Below are 22,393 nucleotides of genomic sequence, written 5' to 3' on the forward strand. Positions count from 1 at the left end.
GAAAGTGGTGTAGGGAGTTGCCAAACAGCACTCAGCATAACAAACAGCAATTGTATGGCACAAATGAACCCTATAGAAAAATAGCCCTATAATTAAAAATCTATCAGGATGACTTCTAAACCAAAAGGTTTTTAACTACTTGTTTTGGAATTACTTTGCATAGAGAGTATCCATATTAGTGCATACAGCACCTGTCTGTGTGAGTCTTCAAGTATTTTGGAGAACAGGATTAGAATCCAAATCAGACTTGACAAATTCACATGGACCTGGTCTGTGAAATAGGATGCAATTCAGTAGGAATAAGAGGTAGGTTCTACAATTACATATAAATAATCAGTATATATCTACAGAATGAATAACAATTTTGTCAGTAACAATTCTATAGAGAAAGGTCTGAGAGTTGCCATGGATCAGAAGCTAACTGTAAGTCAACAATGCCATCTTCCTGTGAGAAGGGCAAAGACCACTGAGATGTAAATTCAGAGGAGCAGAGCCTGCTAAATATGTGCAGTTATTTTTCTTTTAGGGCTGGTAGAGTCTCAGTTGGAGTATTGTGTCCAGTTGTGGATACTGCACTGCAAGAAAAGTATGAGCCACACTGAAAGTTTTAAGGAAAGCATGGAGAAAGATTACAGGTCTTGAAAACTTAACCAGTGGGAAAGATTTAAAATAATTAGTTTGGGTTTCTTTGATCTTGAGTTGAGCGACAGAATAACCTTCTGTAAAGACCTAAAAATAACCATCATCTATTATGTGAGCTTCTATCATCAGAGGTATTTAGAAGTAAACTAATTTTCTGCAGTAGTGATTCAAGTCCATCTCTGGGAAAATGTCAGTAAGGCTGAGCAAGGTAAAGCCCTGGAATAATTTACCAGGAAACCTCCGGCCCTGGAAATTTTTAGAATACATTACATTAGAATTTTTCACTAATGGTACAGTTATACTTGATTATTGTTTTTACCATTAGACAGGGAGCAGTAGATGGCAACTGAGGGTTACTTCTGCCCTATTCTGTGACTTCTACCTCATGATGCTGTGACTACAATCTTAGGGTATTGAGAGTAGCCTTAATTACCAGTAATATAATGTAAATTAACTGTAAAGTGTACAGCATCTTTATGTTGAAAAACAGGTGGCAAAACATCTGCCATTTCTCCCCTGTATTTCTATTCCTAGAAAGTAAGAATATGGGATAATACCAAGATAAGTTCTCTCTGTTACCTATGTCTGCAACCCAAAACCTTTTTCATCTTATGACTACTGGCATAGTGTAGTCCATTGTTACATAGGTTTTTGAGGCGATGATTCTTCAAGGTGAATGAAAGATAGCATAATCAAAGAAAGTAGCTAATGTTTCCACTTCTGAATCCATAAACTCTTAAAATATTAAATATGAGTGGTAGACAGCACTAAAAAAATACAGTTAAAACACAATCTGTACAGACTAAATCTGTACTTTAATTTTTTCTTTATTATTTTAAAATGTGGACTAGAACTTAATTAATTGTTCATTCTGTAGGTGGAAATGCAAGAACCAGTTCCCCAAACACAAGAGATGTCAGATGCTCCTGCTTTTCCAAGTTTGAATGTCTCCTGTCCCAATGGACTTGTATTAACTTTCCTCGGTGAAAGGTTTCGAGGTTAGTTTTCTGAGACACTACAAAGTAAGGAATTTCAGAGAAGCTAAGACTACAGAAGAAAATTATTTCTTCATTGATGGGTTTAGATGTAACTCTAATGTTTTTAACATGTCAGAATGTTAAGTCTGTTGTAATATCGATTTCACAGAATTTGCAACATGAATAATACGATTTTATTCAAACAAATATGAAATCTAGAATCACAAGTTGTTGAACATAAAAGATTGAGGGGAAGGAAGTACCAACCCTAAAAAGCCCTTGGGAGTCATGTTGGATAATCATTTGAATATGCTTATAGATTGGAATACTAAAGAAAAACAAGGAAATTCAATAAATAAATACATATAGATTGAGGAATCTGGAGTGATAGCAGGAAGATGGTTACATTACCTGTGTCTGCACTTCCTTTGAAAGCACATGTACTTAAGCCCCCAAGACAAAATGTTAATAATTTGAAAGATCCAGGGAAGAATCACAAGAATGATTAAAGCATCAAAAGATGTATCTTATAATGAGTTCATTTCACCAGAGAACTCCATTTAAGTACCAAAGAAAAGGTAAAGGGAGTGACTGGTGCCAGCCTGGAAGTACAAGAAAACAGAATTTTGGTGATGGCTTGTAAACACAGTATACAAAGTTATTACAATTTTCAGGGGCTTGAAACTGAAAACTAGGTCTTTGTACTAGGTTTAAGTTATACTCATTTGGTAAAAATGTTACACTTATAAATGGTAAGAACAATTAACAAAACAAACCAAGGCTGTGATGGAGTCTCTGCTGCTGGTTGTTTTACAATCGGGGGGGGTTTCGTTGCTTTTCTGAAAGATGCAATCAGTTTCAAACAGGAATAATTTCACAAAGTCCTTTGGTTTATGCCATCCAGTACATACAGAGAAAACACCCAGAATAAGCCTTTCTGCCCTTATCGTTGGATTTCCTTTAGAAGACTGATAGGGTATATGGATGCTTTAAAGGACTGATAGGGTATATGGATACTTTAAAGCTTCTGTGCCTGACTAATATTCTGCAATAATTATTTTCTGCAGTATTTTTGAAAATCACTGTTAGGTTCATCTTTGCATGTTCTAAACTTGGGTTTTTTTAGTCATTCTGTTAGGTTTTGAAGCAGAGAAATGTGAATTTTGTTGTCATGTAGTTAGTTCTAAAAACAGCCATGTACAGATGTCATTTAATACCTATGTACAACAAATCTGTACAGCTCAGTAAATGTGCTCTGATTAATCTGGTATGAAGTAAAGAACATGGAGAGTGTTCCCAAACATACATAGTTTGGCAAGAAGCGTAAGTTGAAATGCTGAGTAGTTGAGGTGAACAGAGCAATTACAAACACTTACTTGGAGTCTCTCAATAAAATTACCATAGTTATACCCCTTAGCATACTCAAAACACTGCCATCATTTAATCTAAGAAATTTACTTGCTCAAGCAGACAGAATATATTACTTGGGTTTCTATACAAATTTGAACTTGGTGAAACTCAGTTGGGGTTTTTTTTTCACCTTTATGGGCAGTTAGGGAATTCCTCTCACGTGATGTTAAGTCTTCCAAAAGTTTAGCATCCATAAGAAATCCATCTTCACATTCTCCTTGTTTTAGTTTGGATAGACAGCCACCTTCACAAGGGGATGCAGAGTTTCTAAGTGACTGTTTTGAACTTTGCTCTGAAATCAGGGTCAGTCTTTTACTCTGTGGATTACAGATTCAGCCTAGGAGGGTTAGTCTTACCTAGAGTTGCACATCTGTTGACACGGTGGTGCTGGGTGTGTAGCACTGTTTGAATGTGTGCTATGCAGAACTAAGTAATTCAAAGTTTGCTTTCAGATTTGAAAGGTGAAGCTGCTGCCTCTGAAGCAAAGAAAGAGACGGTAGAGGAAAGTAAGGCCAAAGCAGAGAAGGAAGAGGTTATGCCAAGTGGAGAGGAGGAACATCAGGTTACAGAAGATGAAATAAAGCAGGAAGACACCAAAAGTGAACAGGCTAAGCAGCCTCTTCTGGAAATTCTGGTTAGACAGAGTTATCCCCAAAAGGTAAAGGACTCTCATCTTTATTCACCTCCAGCGAGGCAAAAAGAACAAGAGGTGTCAAGAGTCATCACTAGTCAAGGAACTGTCATAAAGCACCTGATGGATGGATCTACCCAGGTATATTTGGTAGAATTCATTGCAAGCAGTACAATTTAGTACAGTTCATTGTAATGGAAGGTGATTACCCTTAAACTTGCTTTTGTCTACTGAGATTGAGAAGTGTCCAGTTTGTAGATGATGGAGGTAAGTAATACTGAATTATGCAGCCATGTCAAGACTAAAGTACTCTTGGCTTTGTTCGGAGTCAGAACTTAGGGAGATTTAAGTATGAAATTTTCAGGCACTAAAAGGTTTTAGGCAACTTTGTGATTAGGAAATAGCTGAATATGGTTCAGAGAACTGCATTCCTAAACTTAAGCTTCTGAAGTGTGGATTAGTTCAGCTTTCAGTATTTTTGGCAATATGAAAGCATTCATCTATTTTTTTTTCAGTTTAAACACTCATATGGGATCCAGAAAAGACATGAGCTCCTGCAGATACATTTACATACCCTAAATTTTCAGGGAAAAAGTCTGTATATTCCTAAGTACCTGCTTCGTGTACACATATTTTTGTTGTGTAGAATTTTGTTACAGTTTAGATGATATAGGCTATCTGTGCAAATATTATAATCAATCCACAAGCAACTTTTTTTTAAACTCCAAGACTCTACATGTAGTTAGCAAACAGATGAAAGAGGAGTCATCTAATTTGACTCAGAATCTGTCAAAATAATTCCTTATTTCCTGAATTTCTTTTTCCTGTCTAAGTAGACCACGATGCCTAGTCTAAGTTTTTTACATTTATTCATCACACTAGATGTTAAAATATTTTGCCAGGATTCCTGAGAAATGTATCCACTTCAGAAATAGCTGCTGTATGTCTATATATTCACAACATACTATTTCCTGAGAGAAAAATGTACATCTTATGTACCTAAAATGATTTTGCAGTAGTCTTTGCTTAAACAGATTATGTGTGTCCTTCTTTGTATTAACTTCATGTCTATGAGTCATCAGAAATTTATTGCATATGATAAGCATTCAAAAGAAGAAATTAATCATTCCTTACAGTAACAATTTCAATAGTTGTTTCGATATGTTGTCCATTTCTTTTCTACATTTTACTGTATTTATAAATTAATTTAGGGATGGTTGGAGTAATTCCAGAGTTTATCTGACACACAGAGAACATGCATATCAAGAGACGAGCGTAATGGAAACCAGACATAATTTGATGAGTAACCAAGACTTCTTTTTGTTGACTATCATAATGGCTAAAAAATTCACAGCACTCCTAGACATGTGTAATATTTCAGTACAGATCAATATGTCAATACAGATGCATTATCACTGCTACCAAAAAGAAGTCATTAACCTATGACCATTTAGTCAAAGAATAATCTTTACTGTTTATTTTTATAACGCCTTTTTATTATTAGAAGAGTGCCCATTAATTAGATCCATGGACTGCAGCAAATAGCTGCACTCCTTCTGGCAGTGACAAATGGGATGAAATTTAACAAAACCAACTGCTGGATCCTACATGTGGGACAGAGTAATGCCAGGCACAAGTACAAACTGTGACAGGAGTGTCTGCAGAACGCCCTGCAGGGAGGGCCCTAGGGGTGCTGGGGGCAGCAGCAGCTCAGTGAGAGTCGGCAGGGCGTGCCCGGGCAGCCCAGAGGGCAGGAACCGTGTCCTGGGGGCATCAAACACAGAGCACAGCCGGGCAGAGCAGGGATCATCCATCATCTGCTGTGCTCAGCGCTGCTGCGGCCTCACCCGGAGTGCTGGGAGCAGCTCTGGGCACCACCACTCCAGAGGGGTGGGAAGGTCCTGCAGTGAGTCCAGAGAACAGCAAAGCTGGTGGAAGGGCTGGCGGGTGCATCCTGAGAGGAGTGGCTGAGGGCTCTGTGCTTGTCTGCTTTGGAGAGGCAGGTGCTGAGGGTCAACCTCCTGCTCTCTGCGGCTCCCTGACAGGGGAAGTGCAGAGGGAGATGCTGATCCCTTCTCACTGGAATCCACTGACAGGAAACGTGGGAATGGCTCAAAGGAGCACTAAGGGAGGTTCAGGCTGGACACTGGGGAGCATTTCTTTACCAGAAGTGTGGTCAGACGCTGGAAAGGTGGTTGATGCCCCAAGGTTGTCAGTGTTTAAGAGACATTTGATCAATGCCATTGACAAGATGCTTTAACTTGGTCAGCCCTGAGGCAGTCAGGCAGTTGGACCAGGTGATCATTGTAGGTCCCTTCCAACTAAAATAGTCTGTTCTATTAATTCTCTTCAAGATAGCTTCTTTATTTCTTGTATTCATTCTGAGAGATTTTACTTTTTTCCTCTTCATCACCCATGGTATTCTAGTGACTATTGCATTTGTGACACATTCTTTTAAGGCTTTCTAGTGCTGTTTGAATTTATTTTAACCTCTAGTATGTCCTTGATTTCTGTAGATTCTGTTTGCTGATGGCACAGTGTGTAATAGCCCTGATTCTGGTCCTGTCCTACCACCACCTACAGATGAAATATGGAGGAAAACTCCCTTAACAGAATCAGACCATTTATCTGAGACCAGCATTAAGAAAGGTAATATTTCTTGTGTTTTGGACAGATATAAAGTTAGTAGGGCTGGTGATACTTAATAAAGAGCATATTTCTTTAGTCTGAAAATTCTGACAGTATGAAAATGCAATTTTATCTGTACTCAACTGCTGCCCACTGCTATGTTACCTTCATAGCAAATCATCTCTCTCCTAACTCCAATTTTATTTTTCTTCTAACACTGTTGGACTCTAATAAATAAAAAGTTGTGTAAGAACTTCACTGGTATCAGAGTGAACATGAAGTCTTTTAAAAGAAATCCTTGTAATTACAGTAGTGTTAAATCCTGACTTTTGTCTTACAGTTTTAGTCTTTTTATTAAGAAATGCTTCTCTCACAGAGGATACATTTTTCTTTCTCATTCCGTGTATTCCAAGGCACCTACTATTGGTCATTATCAGTTGGTTGTATGGACATGTGCTTGGTGGTAATATAGCCATTCTTATTGTATTTTGTTTGACTGAGAAAAAACCAAATAATGTTTACTTCATACCTCAGAGTATAGTCCAAGATCACTGTCAGTATTACTTAGTACACAGAATAATTCTGACCTGTTGTATTAACATAAAATTTATTGGAAATAGGTGAATAAAAATTGCTGCCAAAGAGAAAGGTGTCTCAAAAAGAGACTTTTTGAGTCAAGGCCAGTCCTTTTTCTTAGGATATTCCTTTAGACAGCTGCAAAGATGAGAACTTTGACAAACCATTTTCTAATATGAATTCTCAGTATCTGTGACCAATGCAAGTCCTTTATTTCTTGTCCTTTATTTATGATCACTTTTTCACCTTCCCCACCTTTCTTCTCTGCTTATTCTTGACAAATTTCTAGTATAGAGTTTCATCTCTTTTTGGTCTCAGGGGTGCTTTTTTGCTAGATAATTGCTCTTTCAGCCTGCTCGCTGGACTAAACTCTTGTCTTTTGCATACACTTCGTCTATTTTTCCTGAATATGTGAGACAAGAGTTCTCTAGAACATTCCTAGTAAGATCTCTCCAGTTGCCTTTCATAATGAGATCCTTTTCTTCTGATGCACCATAGGACTGATGGCATTAGTATGCTATATGCTTTTTCTGTAAGGAAGCACATTAGATAAGGCTAGTTCAGGATCATGTCTTTGAGAGCTGGAGTTGTAATTTTCTTCTAGCCTGTTAAATAGTTCATTTTGCAATTCTGTCAAAAGCAATGTTCACAAACTCTGAACTTTACTGGTTTTGTCTTTTGCCTTAGAGAATATCAAGTCTGATACAGAAATTTTTGTTTCTGCAGGAAAAGGCAGTGACAAGACATCAGTACCGTCACAGAAGTCTGATGAGTTTGAAAAGGCCAGTTCTACACAACCTAAGGCAGGAACCTGGATAACAACAACTCCATTAGGCATTCTAGTGGGCACAGAGGGTGCCACAAGAATGGATCTGAAGCCACTCTTAATGTTTCAGGCCACGAACCCAGCTGATGGAATGGTATTAACTGCTTTGGTGTTACTGTAGCACTGTCTATAAGCTAAGAGACAGAGCTGCCAGCACATAAGTTGTAGGATTTATTCTTTTAAAACATCCTACAGGTTGTGTTACTGCACTGTTAGAAATGCAGTAGCTTTAGATTTTGAAGAAAATATGGTTCCTCTGTCTCTCAAGTAGATAACAATGTGGTAGGCAAGCTTCTTTAGAGCTTCAGTCCTGATCCCTTGTATTGTTGCTGCTGCTGTCACAAGTATCACAGGGCCAATATAAATGAGTAGTCCTTCATTCTTTCAGATTATGACTGTACGAGAAGATGAAGTGATAACTGTTGAGAAGCCAGATGGTAACAGAGTAGTAGAACATGCTGATGGTACCAGGATCACAACTTTTTATGAAAAATGTAAAGACCTTTCTGTACCAGAGGGTAGTGTGGAAACAGGTAACATCTAAAGGGGAGCGCTTACTTTTCTTGCACTTAACATATTTTGTGAAGCAGAAAGTTGTCAAAATATATACTAAAGGTGGCTTATACCAGTAGCCTATATAACAAATCCACTAGTGCAGTCTAGGCTTAGTTTGTTTGCTTTCTTTCAGCAGTATATTCAGTGCAAAAATTATACTGTTGCAAGTAATTTAATTTCCTTCTTTCGTACCTCTATGGTCCTCCTTCCCCATGAGACCACAGTGCCAGGGTTTTAGTGTGTTCATTGCCCTCTCTCCCCTGCCCTAACAATAACGAGGAAGCTTTGAGTTTTAACTGAAGAGGTATGAAAGGACCAAAGCATCCTTATATACCCCAGTGAAGCCATGGACTCACCAGCCTTGTAGATACTAAATATCTGAATATGGCTGTAGAAAATGTCCTGCCAAGAAAAGTGAAACTTGTATTTGCCTGAAATAAGTGGGGCCAAAGGTCATCTGTGATTCTTCTGGCTAGTGGTGTATTCTGTATCACTGCTTCATTTGCAAGAAAAGTCCTGTCCTCCTTAATTAAAATGAGGGGGACTTTTACTGTGTGGGCATCTGGACTGTTCAAACAGCGTAGGGAAAGACCTTTATTGATTTAGCAGAAAATGTTCAGGGACATCTCCCTGTGGGATTTCAAAAGTCAAAATCCCTTGAACTGACCTATCTCTTCAATGGAAATGCAATAACCAGATTAACATGCCTGTTTTAATATGTTTTCCAAGATTTGTGTTGCTGAATAGGAATTTCTTTACATTTTAGAGTTTGTATTACAGGCACAAAGAATTTCAGTGATCCAACTTGTATATTACAAATATCCAGATCATTATGGTTAGTACCATACTTGATACATTAGAGTGTACTTTCCTGGCCAGCTACAGGTAGTTACAGATATTTATACAGTTGGGTTTTCCTATATTGAATTCACAGTCCAGAACTTAAAAGATTGCATTTTATTTACCTAACATAAAAATATATGATAAAGGATGCTATGAAGTTTATGAAGGTCTTGCACTGAAAAGATAAAGATCCAGCGCTGTGAGAGAAAAAGCAAATTGAATCATAAGACATTTCCATTATTCTTGTAATTCTCAGAAGTCATTGCAAAGGAGCTCAAAGGTACACGAGTAGAGAATCCTGAGTTTGCTACTGTTACAACAAATTGTGAGGATGGTACCTGTTGTACTGTCTTTGGAGATGGGACATCTATTGTAGCAAAGCCACAGGGAACATATCAGGTGAGAATTATTTTAGTTTGTCACAGTGACGTTTAATCTCTGTGTTCCAAGTTCCCTGCCATTAGCAGCTCTCACCTTCATTACCTCCCTTCTCTATAGTCTTCACTAATCCTTGTTATTCTATCTCTTTCATACTCTGATGATGTTTAGACACTTACTCACAAATGTACAATATATTTAAATCACAGTCTTAAATTTCCTGAAGTTAAATATCACAGAGACTCAGATCAGCCTACTTCTTGGACCTCATATTCCTTCTTTCTCCCCTTTGATTCCTCTGAAGTGGATGATTCAGTATTGAATATCTGGAAGCTGTCCTCTTGATTTGTATCTATTCTTCATTTTCTCAGTATCTTTAAATTAAATTTTTCACCTTTGAGGATTTAACCTCTTCCTTTTTGCTCTCATAGGTTTTACCCAGCAAGGGAGGCTTTCTTTTCTTTGATGAAGATTGCTCAGCAGTTTATAGCCATGAAGTTTTTGATTTCAGCAGCAAGGAAGAAGAGAAACAAGCAGGGAGATACATTATGAAACACACTTCCAGCACTATTTGTGAGATGATGGATCCTGAAGGAAATACTTTCAAGGTAAAATACATGGAAGAAAACAAGTTTCTGCGTTCTGTTATAAACTTCTCTCAAAATCAAATTGTAACCTTGTAATATTTAAAGTAGCCAGAATCAGGTCTCTGATATCTTCTTAACTAAGTGATGGATATCCTTTTTTTTATATTTATCCCTCTTTAGAGAGACTGAAACAGATCACATGGTGTACAATTTAGCTCACCTTTAATTAGCATGATTTGTACTATAGCAAATAATCAGCTCTGCAAGTGAGGATTAAAAACTAGGTGTGTCAGATTCAGTTAATGGACTGTGCTTTGAATCACCCTTATTTAAATTGTATCTTGAAAAAGGCACTATTATTCCTTTTTAGGTCATTGTTAGTTATCTTGTTTGAATATGTAAATGTCACATTAGTTAATAAGCACATAGTATTTTCAAGAAGGAGAATACTGTAGAAGTTCACTCAGTAGGTATACATCAAAGTCTGTCTTGAGTATTACAGTTACCTGGCTTCACCAGTGAGTGAGTATTTTTGTGTAACAGTCTTTGGGAATTTATTAAATATCAGCATGTGATATTAGTATTTATGATACAGCATGTCTTTCAAGAAATATTGTAGGGGTTTTACTGTCTTTTCAGTTTTCCTCTTTATTTCTTTTTCCTGTGAGTTTCCAGCTGCTCATTGTGAAATGTGTTTTTCTGTCTCTTTCACTGGGCTAAACTATGTTAAAGTTCTCCAGCAAGTCACTGTTTTAAAAGGATCTTTTAACTCAAGTAATTTCACGTAATTTCTGCTATAGGTCCTGGCTGATGGCAGCACAGATGTGTGCGTTCCCAGCAGTGGCTCTGATGACAAGGAGGACGGGAGTTCAGCAGCAGATGATGTTAACAAACCTGTCACTGATAATGAGCATGTCCCCAGGTAAACTGCACTCCTAGGTTAACACTTATTTTTCTTCACAGTATTTTACAGGGTTCATGGATTTGTGCTCCCTTTGTTCAGTAGTCTGTATTTGCACATTTGATGCCATCATGCTGGAGTTCTGCTCTCTTGATAGAGCCCCGTGTGTGTGTTTGGCTGTGCAGGTTTTTCATAATCTCTGAGGATGGTTCTGGAACAGAGCTCCTGCGAACAAAGGATGTACACGAGTATATGGCTGAGGCCTGCAGTGATCCTGCCACTGCAGTCTTGCGGGATCCAGTACAAGAACAGCCAGGTAGAAAATGTTTCTTCTCTGACAGACTACTAATAGAAAGAATTGAAAAGTTTCAAAACTCTTTTTTGGGCAGGAAATGTTTTTACCCTTGTAAATAAGGATCCACACCTTCTAGGAGTGAAAGAAATGAGTTTGGGGAAAAACTCTGGGAAACAGAGAATTAACTGAAGGACACTGTTAAGGGATAAGTGAACTAACAAATGGCATATCTTTATCCACTCTCAGTCACACAAATAAAAGCGATTACCAACTAAATATATTCTTTGTGTTTATCATTTAAAAACTTGAATGTCTCACAGTCTCCATTAATGATGTAGCAATGAGGAGAGTGATGCCCTGATGTTGACCTTTAGGCTGTCTGTTGGAAAGGATACACATTAAGAAGCTGAAAAAACATGGCTGGAATAGCCAATACTGCATGGTACCAACCACATTGTAGTAGCAATGCAAGAAATTATGTCCTGGAATTGTTGGTTGTCATTGTAAAGGTAATTGGATCTGCTGTGTTTCTATAAAAGACACTGTGGTGTAACAGGTAGTTGCTAACAAAAAAATATCTTTAAAAGAGAGGAAAGTATGGTTCCCCAGAATATGAGGGGATGATGACGGAAGTTTGCTTCAAGCCATAAGGTCCTAAGACAAATTTGTCATAGATTTATGTCATAAGCATATGATGTAAAACAGGTTTCCCACTTACTACTCTTATAAAGTGTGGCACATTTTTAAATGTACTTTTATTCACACAAATGACTGGTTCCCCATTGCAGAAACCAAATGAAGTCATTCTGCCATGGGAAAAAAGAAAAAAAGAAGGGACATGGAGGGAGCCAGAAAAATGAAGAAGATGAAAAGATCAGAAAGATGGAGAGCATACATACCCAGTCAAAAAATTTTACTTACAACCAGCAATCATTTGTAATAGTAGCACATCTGACTTCCTGCTCCACCTTTCACAATATTGGTTCTATTTGCCTTTACTGCAAGGCTTCACAATTTTGTATCATTGTGACAAAGTACCTCAGTGGTAATATCCATTTTGAAGGTTGCCTATGGTATAGATCATAGTAGATTAAGTAATTTTTGGGATGGGCTGGAAAAAATATTTTGAAGAACATTAAAATTTATGCAAGCAATACAAATAAACCATCTCTAATGGAATCCATCCAGTGATCAGGGCATGAAGTATAAAATACAGTGAAGAATTATGCATGTTCTGAATATGTTGTACTACTTCTGAGATTAGTATTCAGTACACATGGGTCAATGCTTTGCTCTTCCTTGTTTGAGCTACTCCCCACACTATACAACTGAGCTGTTAACCAAGAATCAAAGCAAGTAGCATAAGCAATTTATTGTTAAAAATGGGCTGAGTAATCTGAGCTTGTACCACTATTCTATAATCAACGCAGTGGTCTGATATTATCTGTAGCCATGGATACATGGAGTTTTATCTGTTAGTAATAAGATTTTTTTGTAGATAGGTGTTTTTCTCTGTAGGTCTGAGACACTTCTTTTTTTTAATTTGAACTGATTCTTAGCAAAATGTGTCTTTAAACCAGGTGTTTTAAGTATTACTGTTCTCCGGCCTATGGCTGAATCATCCCCCTGGGTAATGAAGAAAGAACCAGAGAGTATTGTTCCTCCATATCTACAGCCAGAGACTCAGAAAGAATCTTCTCCTCCTGAGGTATAATTGTTTCAAAACTGTCTTTTCATGTTAAAGCAATAGATGTTTGTCTCTGTGGGGAAATGAAGCTCTAAACAATGTGAATGTTAAATTCAATTTATTAAGCAGACAGAGCAAATGGTAGGCTGTGTCAGGGAATGTATGGTCCCATTCTTTTACACTTAGTGAGGGGATTAGCAATTTTAAGGAGAGTTTATCTTACCAGATAGAGATGGTTTAGGATAGATAAATTGTTCCCAGGAATCTACTGGCTTTATTGTCTAGGTCTATGACATGCCTTTTAACTGAGACATATTGCCAATAGGTGCATTTTTGGGTTTTGCTCTTTTTGTTTGCTCCTCTCTGTTCAGGGGGAGATCAAAGGTCCCTTAGTGAGGTGTGTCTGGAAGGGTCTCAGCATTGGAGAAGCACGTGTGTCCTTGCCAGCCCCCGTGCGAAAATGTCCCAAAAAACTGCAGATCCGCCAGCTATTCCAGTATAAGCCACTCTGTGATGAATTAAGAGAAAAGCTGCATCTTTCCCTTAAGGTAGTTCAACCACATTTATTCATTCTTCCAGTAAGCAATAGAGAACAAACAAGTAGACGAATTGTGATAAATGTGAAGTATATACCTGAGAAAAATCTACTATGCTTGAAGAACAATTATTTCATACATAAACAGGTGCTGTAAGTGTTCTTCTGAAAAAGTTCAATTGTTTCATTTACCTCTTATGAAACCTAGTTTTCTAAGCAAATACATGAGATCCAATCCAGCATACATGACAGACAGTACTCTAACATATAATTTCCTTGCTGTCAATATTGATATCTGTTACTTCACTTTTATTTTGCTTAGAGTTTGTTTTCCTTCAAAAAGCCTTAAGAGTTTAAATATATAAAGCTGAACAAGAATTTCTAGCTCACCATAATTCTGCAAGTAACTTGGTCACTGAGACACACTCTGGTCTTGGTTATGTATTTTTTTCATAAATCAATGTAGAACATTTCCAGGTTTCAGTCTGAGTTTGTTACTCTATCCATGTCTAGGAAATAGCTGTGTAGCCTTCTGACAAGGTTTGTGGTCATCCCTCATTAGTGACTTGCTCATAGCAGGGTGCAAGCTAGACCTCCTGTGCCAGTGTTCTGAGATGATGTCCAAAAGTGAGCAGCTTTGCCCTTCTCAGTGTTGGTGTAAAACATTCCTGTATTTAATTCACATTGTGAAGATGCTCTTAGAAGAGATTTCAGAGTCAAAACCCCATTATTACTTAGGAATTAGAAAATAACAAAGTATATGTGTCCTGTAATTTATTCATTTAAACTATTTTGATAATGGCATTGCAGACTGAATTTGTAAGTTAACAGCATGTGACATGTGTGAAGGTAGTAGTATATTGTAGCCATTTATATAATTTTTGTCCCCCACATTACATTTCAAAGAAAACATGCTTGCAATAGAAAAACACTGACAGCTGGCCAGCCCAGACATGTTTGGGATATTCAGGTCTATCAGAATGAAATGTTACCAGTTTTTCAGTCTATAAATATATTAAAATTATTCTTTAATTTGCATACTGATCTTTCAAAGGCAAACAGTGTAAGAAAAGTTCCACACCAAAATGGCAAGGGAAGTCTATTCATCACCCAGATATATTGTTGATTTTTAGAGAAAGATGAATGCTGTTTATTACACTGGGAAGGAAGAGCTGCAATTACTAGCACTGAAAAAACAGTTGCAACAATTGCATAAATGTGCAATGAAAATACTCTCATTGCTCACAAATCAATATTTAATTAATTCTTTTTTTTTCCAGAATGAAGCGTCTTAAATCTTTAGCCTCACCTTCACTTTGTCAGAGCAAAATCAAGATTTAAGGAAAATATTCTTCCTTTGTCCATCTCCTATAAGATTAAAGAGATATAAACAAGTGAAAAAGAACTGGTGTGGGAAACATTTGTTTCTACAAACCTTAAAGTTCTGTACTGCATGTAGCTTTCTGGCAGAGCGGTGTGTTTAAAACCCCTTTTTCTATCCAGCTGATTTAAAGAGATGTTGGAAAAGAAATGTGCTTCTTTTCTGTAGCAGTTGGAATGATTATGTCAATGTAAATATCTATTTTAAGCCTACATGTGCATCTTTATTCATCTTTTTCATTGTTCCACTAGGAATATATAGAGAACATCTTAAAGCAGGAAGATGAGCTGGAAGAGATTAATGTGAAAGAACCAAGAACAGAAGAGGAAAAGGAGAATGCTGCAAGTCTCCTTGAACAGGTTACAGTGAGAAAATCAAAATTTTAATTATTTCTTTCAACAAAACCCTTGTATTGCATTGGAAGTGCGAGCCTTGAAGCACATTATCCATTAATAAACCAGCAAATGTCAGAGCAGCACAGAGCCAGTTCTGGTGGAGATTAATGGTAAAGCAGAGCCACACAGCCTTCAGCTGGTCTGAATTCAGCTGGGCACTGCTGCCATTTAGGGAAGCAATGCTCAAAACAGTTCAAGAGTTCTACTGAATGATATGTTCCCAAACACACAGACCAAAATTACTTTCCAGTAATTTACTTTTTTTAATATCCCCCAACATCAGAGTGAAAATGTTTCCAGTCTGTTGTCATTGCACATGGGAGACTTTTATTTCAACCACAGCCACCTCCATAGTAAGAATTTAAACCCTGCTTCTGGGATAATACAAAAACAGTCTGGAGGAATATTGTTATTACTGCTGAGCAGCATTTTGGTTTTTTTTAAATATAATCTGTGAATTTTCATGGATAATTAGAACACAAAAAGGAGAGGAATAGGTAATGGGAAAGGTGGGTAAATAGAAGAGGATCACAGCTTTTCTGGAAAAAGGGACAAAGAAATGATCTGTCAGTAATTCCATCTGCATCTATCCTCTAGGCAGACATTTATTTACTTCAATGAGGCCCAGGTGCTGAACCTCACATGCTGCTCAGATCCAGTGAATTTGTCTAGTGACTAATTATTGTTGATTGTCCTGGCTACCTTCAGCACCCTCATTTGCAGTTACAGATTTCACATTGGACAACTCTTTTGTGAGCAGCAGTCTCAGTGTGCATCTGCTGTGACCCAGGAATCAGTGTCCCATTGCTCCCAAGTCTCCAGTAGCTCTGTTACAGCCCAGACTGCCTGGTCAGGAGATCTGCTTTCCAGTTAACTGCTTCAGAGACAGCACGAGAATAAAGGAAACACTTCAGAGCCTCTTAACCCTTATTCACTTTACTGTAAGCCAGCCACATGAGATCTCCTCAGTAACAAAGCCTGCAAATTCCTGAACACATTTCCCATTTGACTTGTTGGGATTCTAAGTTTAATACAAGTATATCTTGTTCAGATTTTTTTGCCAAAGGATTTCGATTTGATTAGGAATTAGCTTAGTTGACCTAATAAAAAGTAACCATATAAAATACAAAGCTATCTATGCAGTGGGTCATCAAGAAGGAGACAAATACCTGTTTAGAACAGGGAAATTGTACTTCATATCCTTTTTTCCCAGCGTATGTTTTCTGACACACTGAAATACCTGACAATGTGACTACAAGAATGGGGATAACAAGATAGCACTTGTTTTTAATATAAATCCTCTGAATAAGATGTTGTTGTGAATTTTATTTCTCATGTAGTCACAGTTATTCATTTTTCATTGCAGTCCTTCCCTGACTGGAAGAAGTCAACTGAAAATCTCAGTGATAGAGGTAATAAAAATTTGAATACCTGTACTTTTAAAATTAAAAATATCATAATAAGTTTAAAAGTATTGTACTATTATTTTTAAAGAGGCAATATAAAGGTGAATTCATCTATGTACTATGTACATGCTTCTGTGTGACTCTCACAGGTGATTAGGACTTCTTAGCATCAATGATCCAGTATGTCTGAAAAATAATTCCTGGTTTTAGGCATGTGTATTTGACATTTTCATGTAGTGAGTTTTCTTAGGTGTAAGAACTATGACAATACTTGGCTATTTTTATGCAAGTAACAACTTTTCAGACAAGTTTTTCAAAGCAACTAAGTAAATCCTAGTTATTTATTACACTTCCAAATCTAATCTCAAACCATCACATCACTTGTACATTAAGATGTACAAATAAAAGTTAAGATATCTCTTATAAAAACCCATAACCCTTTTCTGTAGAAAAATTCATTACATTCTATCCCCTTGTGACACTCATCTTTAAAGTGTTATTTTCCTTGTCAAGAATATTTCTACTTGTCAAAAACGTCATACTGTGCAAAATAAACAGAAACTGCTGCAACAAATGCTTGCTGAACAGTTTCCTCTTAAATGGAGCTGCAATTTTAGTGTAGTATTGCTAATGAAGAAGATAGTGGGAAAGAAAAGCTCTTTGAAACAGGTAAAAATAGAAAAAGCTGAAAAATCATGTTTTATGGTGAAGAAGCTGACCAAAAAAACCCCACATTTTGAAGTTTGAACTCATGTAATTCCCAGAACACTAAGAGATATTGTCATAGTCTAATAGGATCATATCTCTCAAATACTCACATCTCCTAAACTTCGCCACAGAAAATTGTTTTTAGACAAGGAAATTTCTTTGGACCCATGATTTAGCTTCAAGGTATAAAGTAAACAACACACTTTATAAAATATGTCAGAGGACAGGGCAACTCTTTAATAAAGCCCTAGAGCTGGTCACAATATTAAATGTGGAAAGACTGGCATTTCTCCATTATACATATTGAGCTAGCAGTTCCTTCCATGAGAATGTTGATTATGGCTGCTTCACAGCCTCAATTAAGCACAAGCAAGCTTAAGCAAGCTAAATGTAATAAGGATCCCTGAAAGCCCACATTATTTTCTTCAGCTGTAGATAAAGACCTCAGAGCACCCCAGTTACAGAGTGGCTGAATGTCAGCAACTTTTCCTATTCACAGGTATTTGTATCTTGAAAGAATGTAAAAATATGTCAGGAAATACAGGGTGGGAGTGTGAACCTAATCTGCTTCTTCTCCTTTCAATATTGAATTCAATTTCTTATCTGTTAATGCTCTGATCTTGATTTTGGAATGAAGTTCTTTCTGCCTTTTCCCTCACAGTAACAAAGATTCTGTTAGGTTTCCATAAAGTGGCAGAAAGATGCATTTAAAAAACATCCTTTGATGGTTTTTTTTACATAACCCTGTGCAGCAGAGCAAGCCCATTCAGCAGTGCCCTTCCCCTTGCAGCCCGTGTGAGCCAGCTGTATGAGCAGGCAGTGGCTCCTCCTGCCCAGGATCACACAGGGAAGGCAAGCACTGCACAGAGACAGGACCAGCAGCACAGGTAGGACAGAGCAGCAAGGACTGGTGCAAATGGAAATAACACAAAGGGTGAAGCCAAGCACACAGGGGAGGCACTGTGCTTTACTGACTGTCATTAAGGGCTGGAATCTAGATCCCTAGATAGAGATGGCAACGTTTTACTGTCTTGTCCTGTGATTATTTTGTCCCTCTATGGCTCTCTTTCCATATCTGAAAGATAATTCAAAGTTTGTTGGGAAATAATTTTGCATATTTCTTGGATTGAATTATCTAATAAAAATGCAGATATAAGCAAACACTTTTGTGCAAACTATACAAGTCTGAGTCAGAAGCCACCTGAAGTGTTTACATAACATACTCTCATAAAAAGCATTTTCTTTCCAAGGTTATCTTGTAAATATTTTTGTATTTATAGAAGACTACTAGTTTTCTCATTCGCACTACTCTCTCTTTTTTTCTTCTGGGATTCAGCCCGGAAGGAGTAAAATCCAAGTGGAAAAGCAAACTGGAAGAGACCAGGTAATAATATTAGTAGGATCAAGTTCTGTTATGAGACAGCTTAATCTGCTTTTGTAAAGAATGTTACTGATTTCACCAGGTCTTGGGTGATGGTGCAGTGGCTTGCCTGCAAATAATGGGGTATTTCCTGCTCAACAGAAATGCTGAAAAAGTGGTTTGAGTCTCTTTATTTTGTCTTTTTTTTTCCAAAACCCAGCAGCATTACTGTTAACTTACACTATGCAAACCAAGGCTGAAGTCAGAAGCCCTGTGTTTTGTTTTCTGGTTCTGTCTCTAGTGTAGAAAATACTGCATATTAATATTTTCAAATGCTGATGCTTTAGGTTAAGATTCAGATATTCCACAAATAAAAGCTGATTTTTTTCAAATAGAACCCCAGACCATCTCACATGGTGGTGCTTCAAAGCTTCTCTAGGCAAAACTGCCCCAGCTCTCTCAGCCTCTACTCACATGAAAGGTCTTCCAAACCCTTAATCATCTTTGTGGCCCTTTTGTGCACCAGACAGGTCAAAAGTGGACACAGCACTCCATGTGAGGCTTTCCATATTGCTTCTTAATTATTTCTGATTTGCATGAGATAAAAAATCCTTTTAGAATTTCAGAGTTACATTTTCATATAGCATTTCACACTGTTTTGGATCTTATTAAAAAAATAATTTCAATTTATAAATCTGAGCAGTCAGCACCCAAGAACATCATGTGCAATTCTGGCTCTAAAACCAGTGTTCAAACTCTCAGTATGATTAAGACTGATCATTTCATAGCTGATATTAGACCCTGCTGCAAGTCAGTGAAATTCTAATGGTGTAAAACTGGGCTATATCAAGCTGAGAACATGACTGATCTTTACTCTGGTCAGCCTTACCTTCAGAAGTTTGAACAGCTTCTTCTGTATCCACAGAGCTGTCAAGTCTTTCTGTGATAAAATAATGAAATTAGTTGAGTTTTGTGTTCAAAATTTTAGCAGTGCATTTGGAATACCAATTCTTAGCTTGAAGTGTTTGTGGAAGGTTGGAAAGACACCAGTGGCAGTCCCAGACATGTTCTGTGAGGTTTAGAGAAATGGAGTATGTTCTGAGGAGGAGCTCCTCATAGCAGGCAGCTCGCTGTCTGTGTGCATTCTGACCTGTCAATTCTTAATCCACCTCCAAGAAAATTGCCAATTAGAAGAATATTACTTCATGTGATGAACCAGGGAAGAAAATGCCACTTGCCTTTACCAAATCCATTTCTTGATGTACAATACTGAAAAACAGGCTGAACTCAGTTATAATGCTTTTTTTCTTTCTTTTCCTTACCAACAATGTGAAAAACATCCCTAGGAAAGAACTGGATAAACAGAAGGCTTTATTTGCAGCACTGATAAATGGAATTTTTGCTCCGTATTTTGAATCTGAATTTGGCAAAAACTTCTACCAAAAAAAGGTAATGCAGCTGAAAACTGGATGAAGTCTGTTAGGCCAGCCAGTATCTCCCATGCTCCCAAAGACAATTCTGGGTTTATATCTCAACAAACCATTACAAAAGACAACCATGGCAGATGAATATGGTATATGTTCACTGGTAACAAACTCTATAAAATTACTTACATAAACTCTGGAGAGAGCCTGATTCAGAGCAAAGCTCAACCTCAGGATTTTTTTACTTACCCCTCAAACCCCTCTCGTTGCTTATTAGAAAGGGAATAAGTAAAACTAACACTCCTAATTTAGAGGTGGTCTTAGGGGTTCTTCTACTGGTAAATGCTGTAAGTGCATAAAGCCTACTCAGAAATGTAGGTTGTAATCTGATGTAACTATTTCTATCTCTTTTATAAGTCACCACTTTGTTTCTGCTTATTTGTTTCCTTTGCATTCCTTTTTTAAAATTTTTTCCTTTCATTTTTTGCAAGGGGAGAAGGGTGTCTGCTGTCTGGTTTTCCTAGGTGTTTAGTTGTGAAAGCTAAGCCCTCTTTCTTCCTTTTCTCCAGTTTCCTGATTTGGAAGCAATGTCGAAGGAACTTCCTCCACTTCAAAAAGAAACAAGTGAGACTTGGCCTCTGAGGCTGATAAGAGAACCCAGTGGAGGTAATCGACTGTCTGGCATCAGTTTTGTATCTTCTTCAGGAGGAAGAAGCCCTTGCAGACATCATTGAATGTGGAAGAACCATCAGCTTTGGATGCTAAGCTGAAGAATTGTGCTATGAATGAGACTTGGATAGATGAAAAATGCTCAAGAAACTTGAATGGAATAAATAATAGTTAGGGGTGGATGAGCAAGAACCAAGGAGGCCAAGTTTAGAAAAAAACTAGTATGACTGTAGGAAAAATATGGGAGATTTATTTCTGAAACTCAATGGTAAGAGGGAACTGGTGCAAAAGCAATATGGACTAGGAAACATGCAGGCTAAAGATAGACTGGAGGACATAGGAGGAAAGCGGTGACTCCCTGACAGGAAGCAGGGAAAGAGGGATCATTATCTTAGGCTTCAGCTTTTCAGATCTGAGAGGAATACTTCAGTTCTGTTTAAAAAGCAGCCTGACAAGTTACTGAAATCATACAGTGAGATTAAAAGTCATACACAGCAAAGATTCATATCAGGAAACTAGTTCTCTGTGGGGCTTTATCAGACCCCCAGTAATTCCCATATTTCCTCATTTTCAATCACCATAAGACCTGTGCTGGATTTTCTTTTAATCCTTTATGGTTTATAGTTCAGTTAGCCAGAGAACAAGAAAGGACTAATCACACAACAGGCATTTTTGAGATCGCTGTGGCTCAGTAGAGCAAAACGTTGCATGCAGAATTTTCCCAGCCTCTCATGGTTATGTAGCAGCTTTCCAAGACTGTGTAAATTAAAGTGCTAAAGACTGATGTTTTTCACATGTTTATGAAAAGGATTTTGATCATAAAAAACACTTGACTCAGTGTTCCATTATTTTCCCTTTAGAAGCTGAATTTCTTGATACCACAAGTGAATCATCACTTTCATCTGGCCTTCCCCTACAGGATCCTTCCAAACAAGATGATGGTTCCAGCAGCACAACAGGTACACCTGCCTTCCAGAATGTAGTTGGAGCAGCTCGGTATCTTTTTATAACTTCTGACACAATATTTGCAATATGAATTTCAATCCATCTGTCACTTTTTCATGCTTTTGGAAATCTTTCCCTTCCAGACAAGGCTGAGGGAGCAGAAGAGACAGCCTTTCAACAGAAAGTTCCAAGTCTGCTGGTGGATGTTACAGGACAGACAAGAAAAGAGAAAGTAATATTACCATCATGCCTTCAGGGGAAAAAACCAAACACCATACCAAATAAAAAGGTAAAAAATACCATCTTTCTTGTCAATATTCATGTCCTCTGAGTGACCTCTTTTCCATAAAACCTTCACCCTGGAGCAATGCTGGCAGATATTTTGAATGTATTTACTGTAACATGGCTGTTGCAATTTATTTATGTTTACTGGCAATTCTAGAAGTACCTTTCCTCTCAACTGCTAGGAAAAACTCATTCTGCATCAGGCACCTACATGAAAGCTCTGTTTCCAAAAGAGCAGACCTTCCCCCATTTTCCCTGAGACACCTCAATGGCTTCATGCATCTGAAAACTCAAACCAGTATAAATTTCCAGACAGTATTCAAAGTACTGCTTCAGTTTTCACTCAAAT

General features: G+C 37.5%; 1 protein-coding gene across 1 annotated transcript in view; it reads left to right on the forward strand.

Moving 5' to 3' along the window:
• SPAG17 (sperm associated antigen 17) overlaps positions 1-22,393 on the forward strand; it is an 86,069-nt gene that overhangs the window by 60,020 nt on the left and 3,656 nt on the right. The window contains exons 25-43 of the mRNA XM_030953252.1: positions 1,520-1,640; positions 3,482-3,801; positions 6,177-6,309; positions 7,591-7,784; positions 8,079-8,223; positions 9,345-9,487; positions 9,898-10,074; positions 10,854-10,975; positions 11,140-11,270; positions 12,830-12,957; positions 13,308-13,484; positions 15,104-15,217; positions 16,614-16,659; positions 18,152-18,248; positions 18,698-18,745; positions 20,068-20,170; positions 20,715-20,811; positions 21,678-21,773; positions 21,903-22,048. Of these exons, the coding sequence (XP_030809112.1) occupies positions 1,520-1,640; positions 3,482-3,801; positions 6,177-6,309; positions 7,591-7,784; positions 8,079-8,223; positions 9,345-9,487; positions 9,898-10,074; positions 10,854-10,975; positions 11,140-11,270; positions 12,830-12,957; positions 13,308-13,484; positions 15,104-15,217; positions 16,614-16,659; positions 18,152-18,248; positions 18,698-18,745; positions 20,068-20,170; positions 20,715-20,811; positions 21,678-21,773; positions 21,903-22,048 (2,538 nt within the window). The remainder of the gene's footprint in view (positions 1-1,519; positions 1,641-3,481; positions 3,802-6,176; positions 6,310-7,590; positions 7,785-8,078; positions 8,224-9,344; positions 9,488-9,897; positions 10,075-10,853; positions 10,976-11,139; positions 11,271-12,829; positions 12,958-13,307; positions 13,485-15,103; positions 15,218-16,613; positions 16,660-18,151; positions 18,249-18,697; positions 18,746-20,067; positions 20,171-20,714; positions 20,812-21,677; positions 21,774-21,902; positions 22,049-22,393) is intronic.

The sequence above is a fragment of the Camarhynchus parvulus genome, chromosome 1 (assembly GCF_901933205.1).
Source record: "Camarhynchus parvulus chromosome 1, STF_HiC, whole genome shotgun sequence".
Lineage (NCBI taxonomy): Eukaryota > Metazoa > Chordata > Aves > Passeriformes > Thraupidae > Camarhynchus > Camarhynchus parvulus.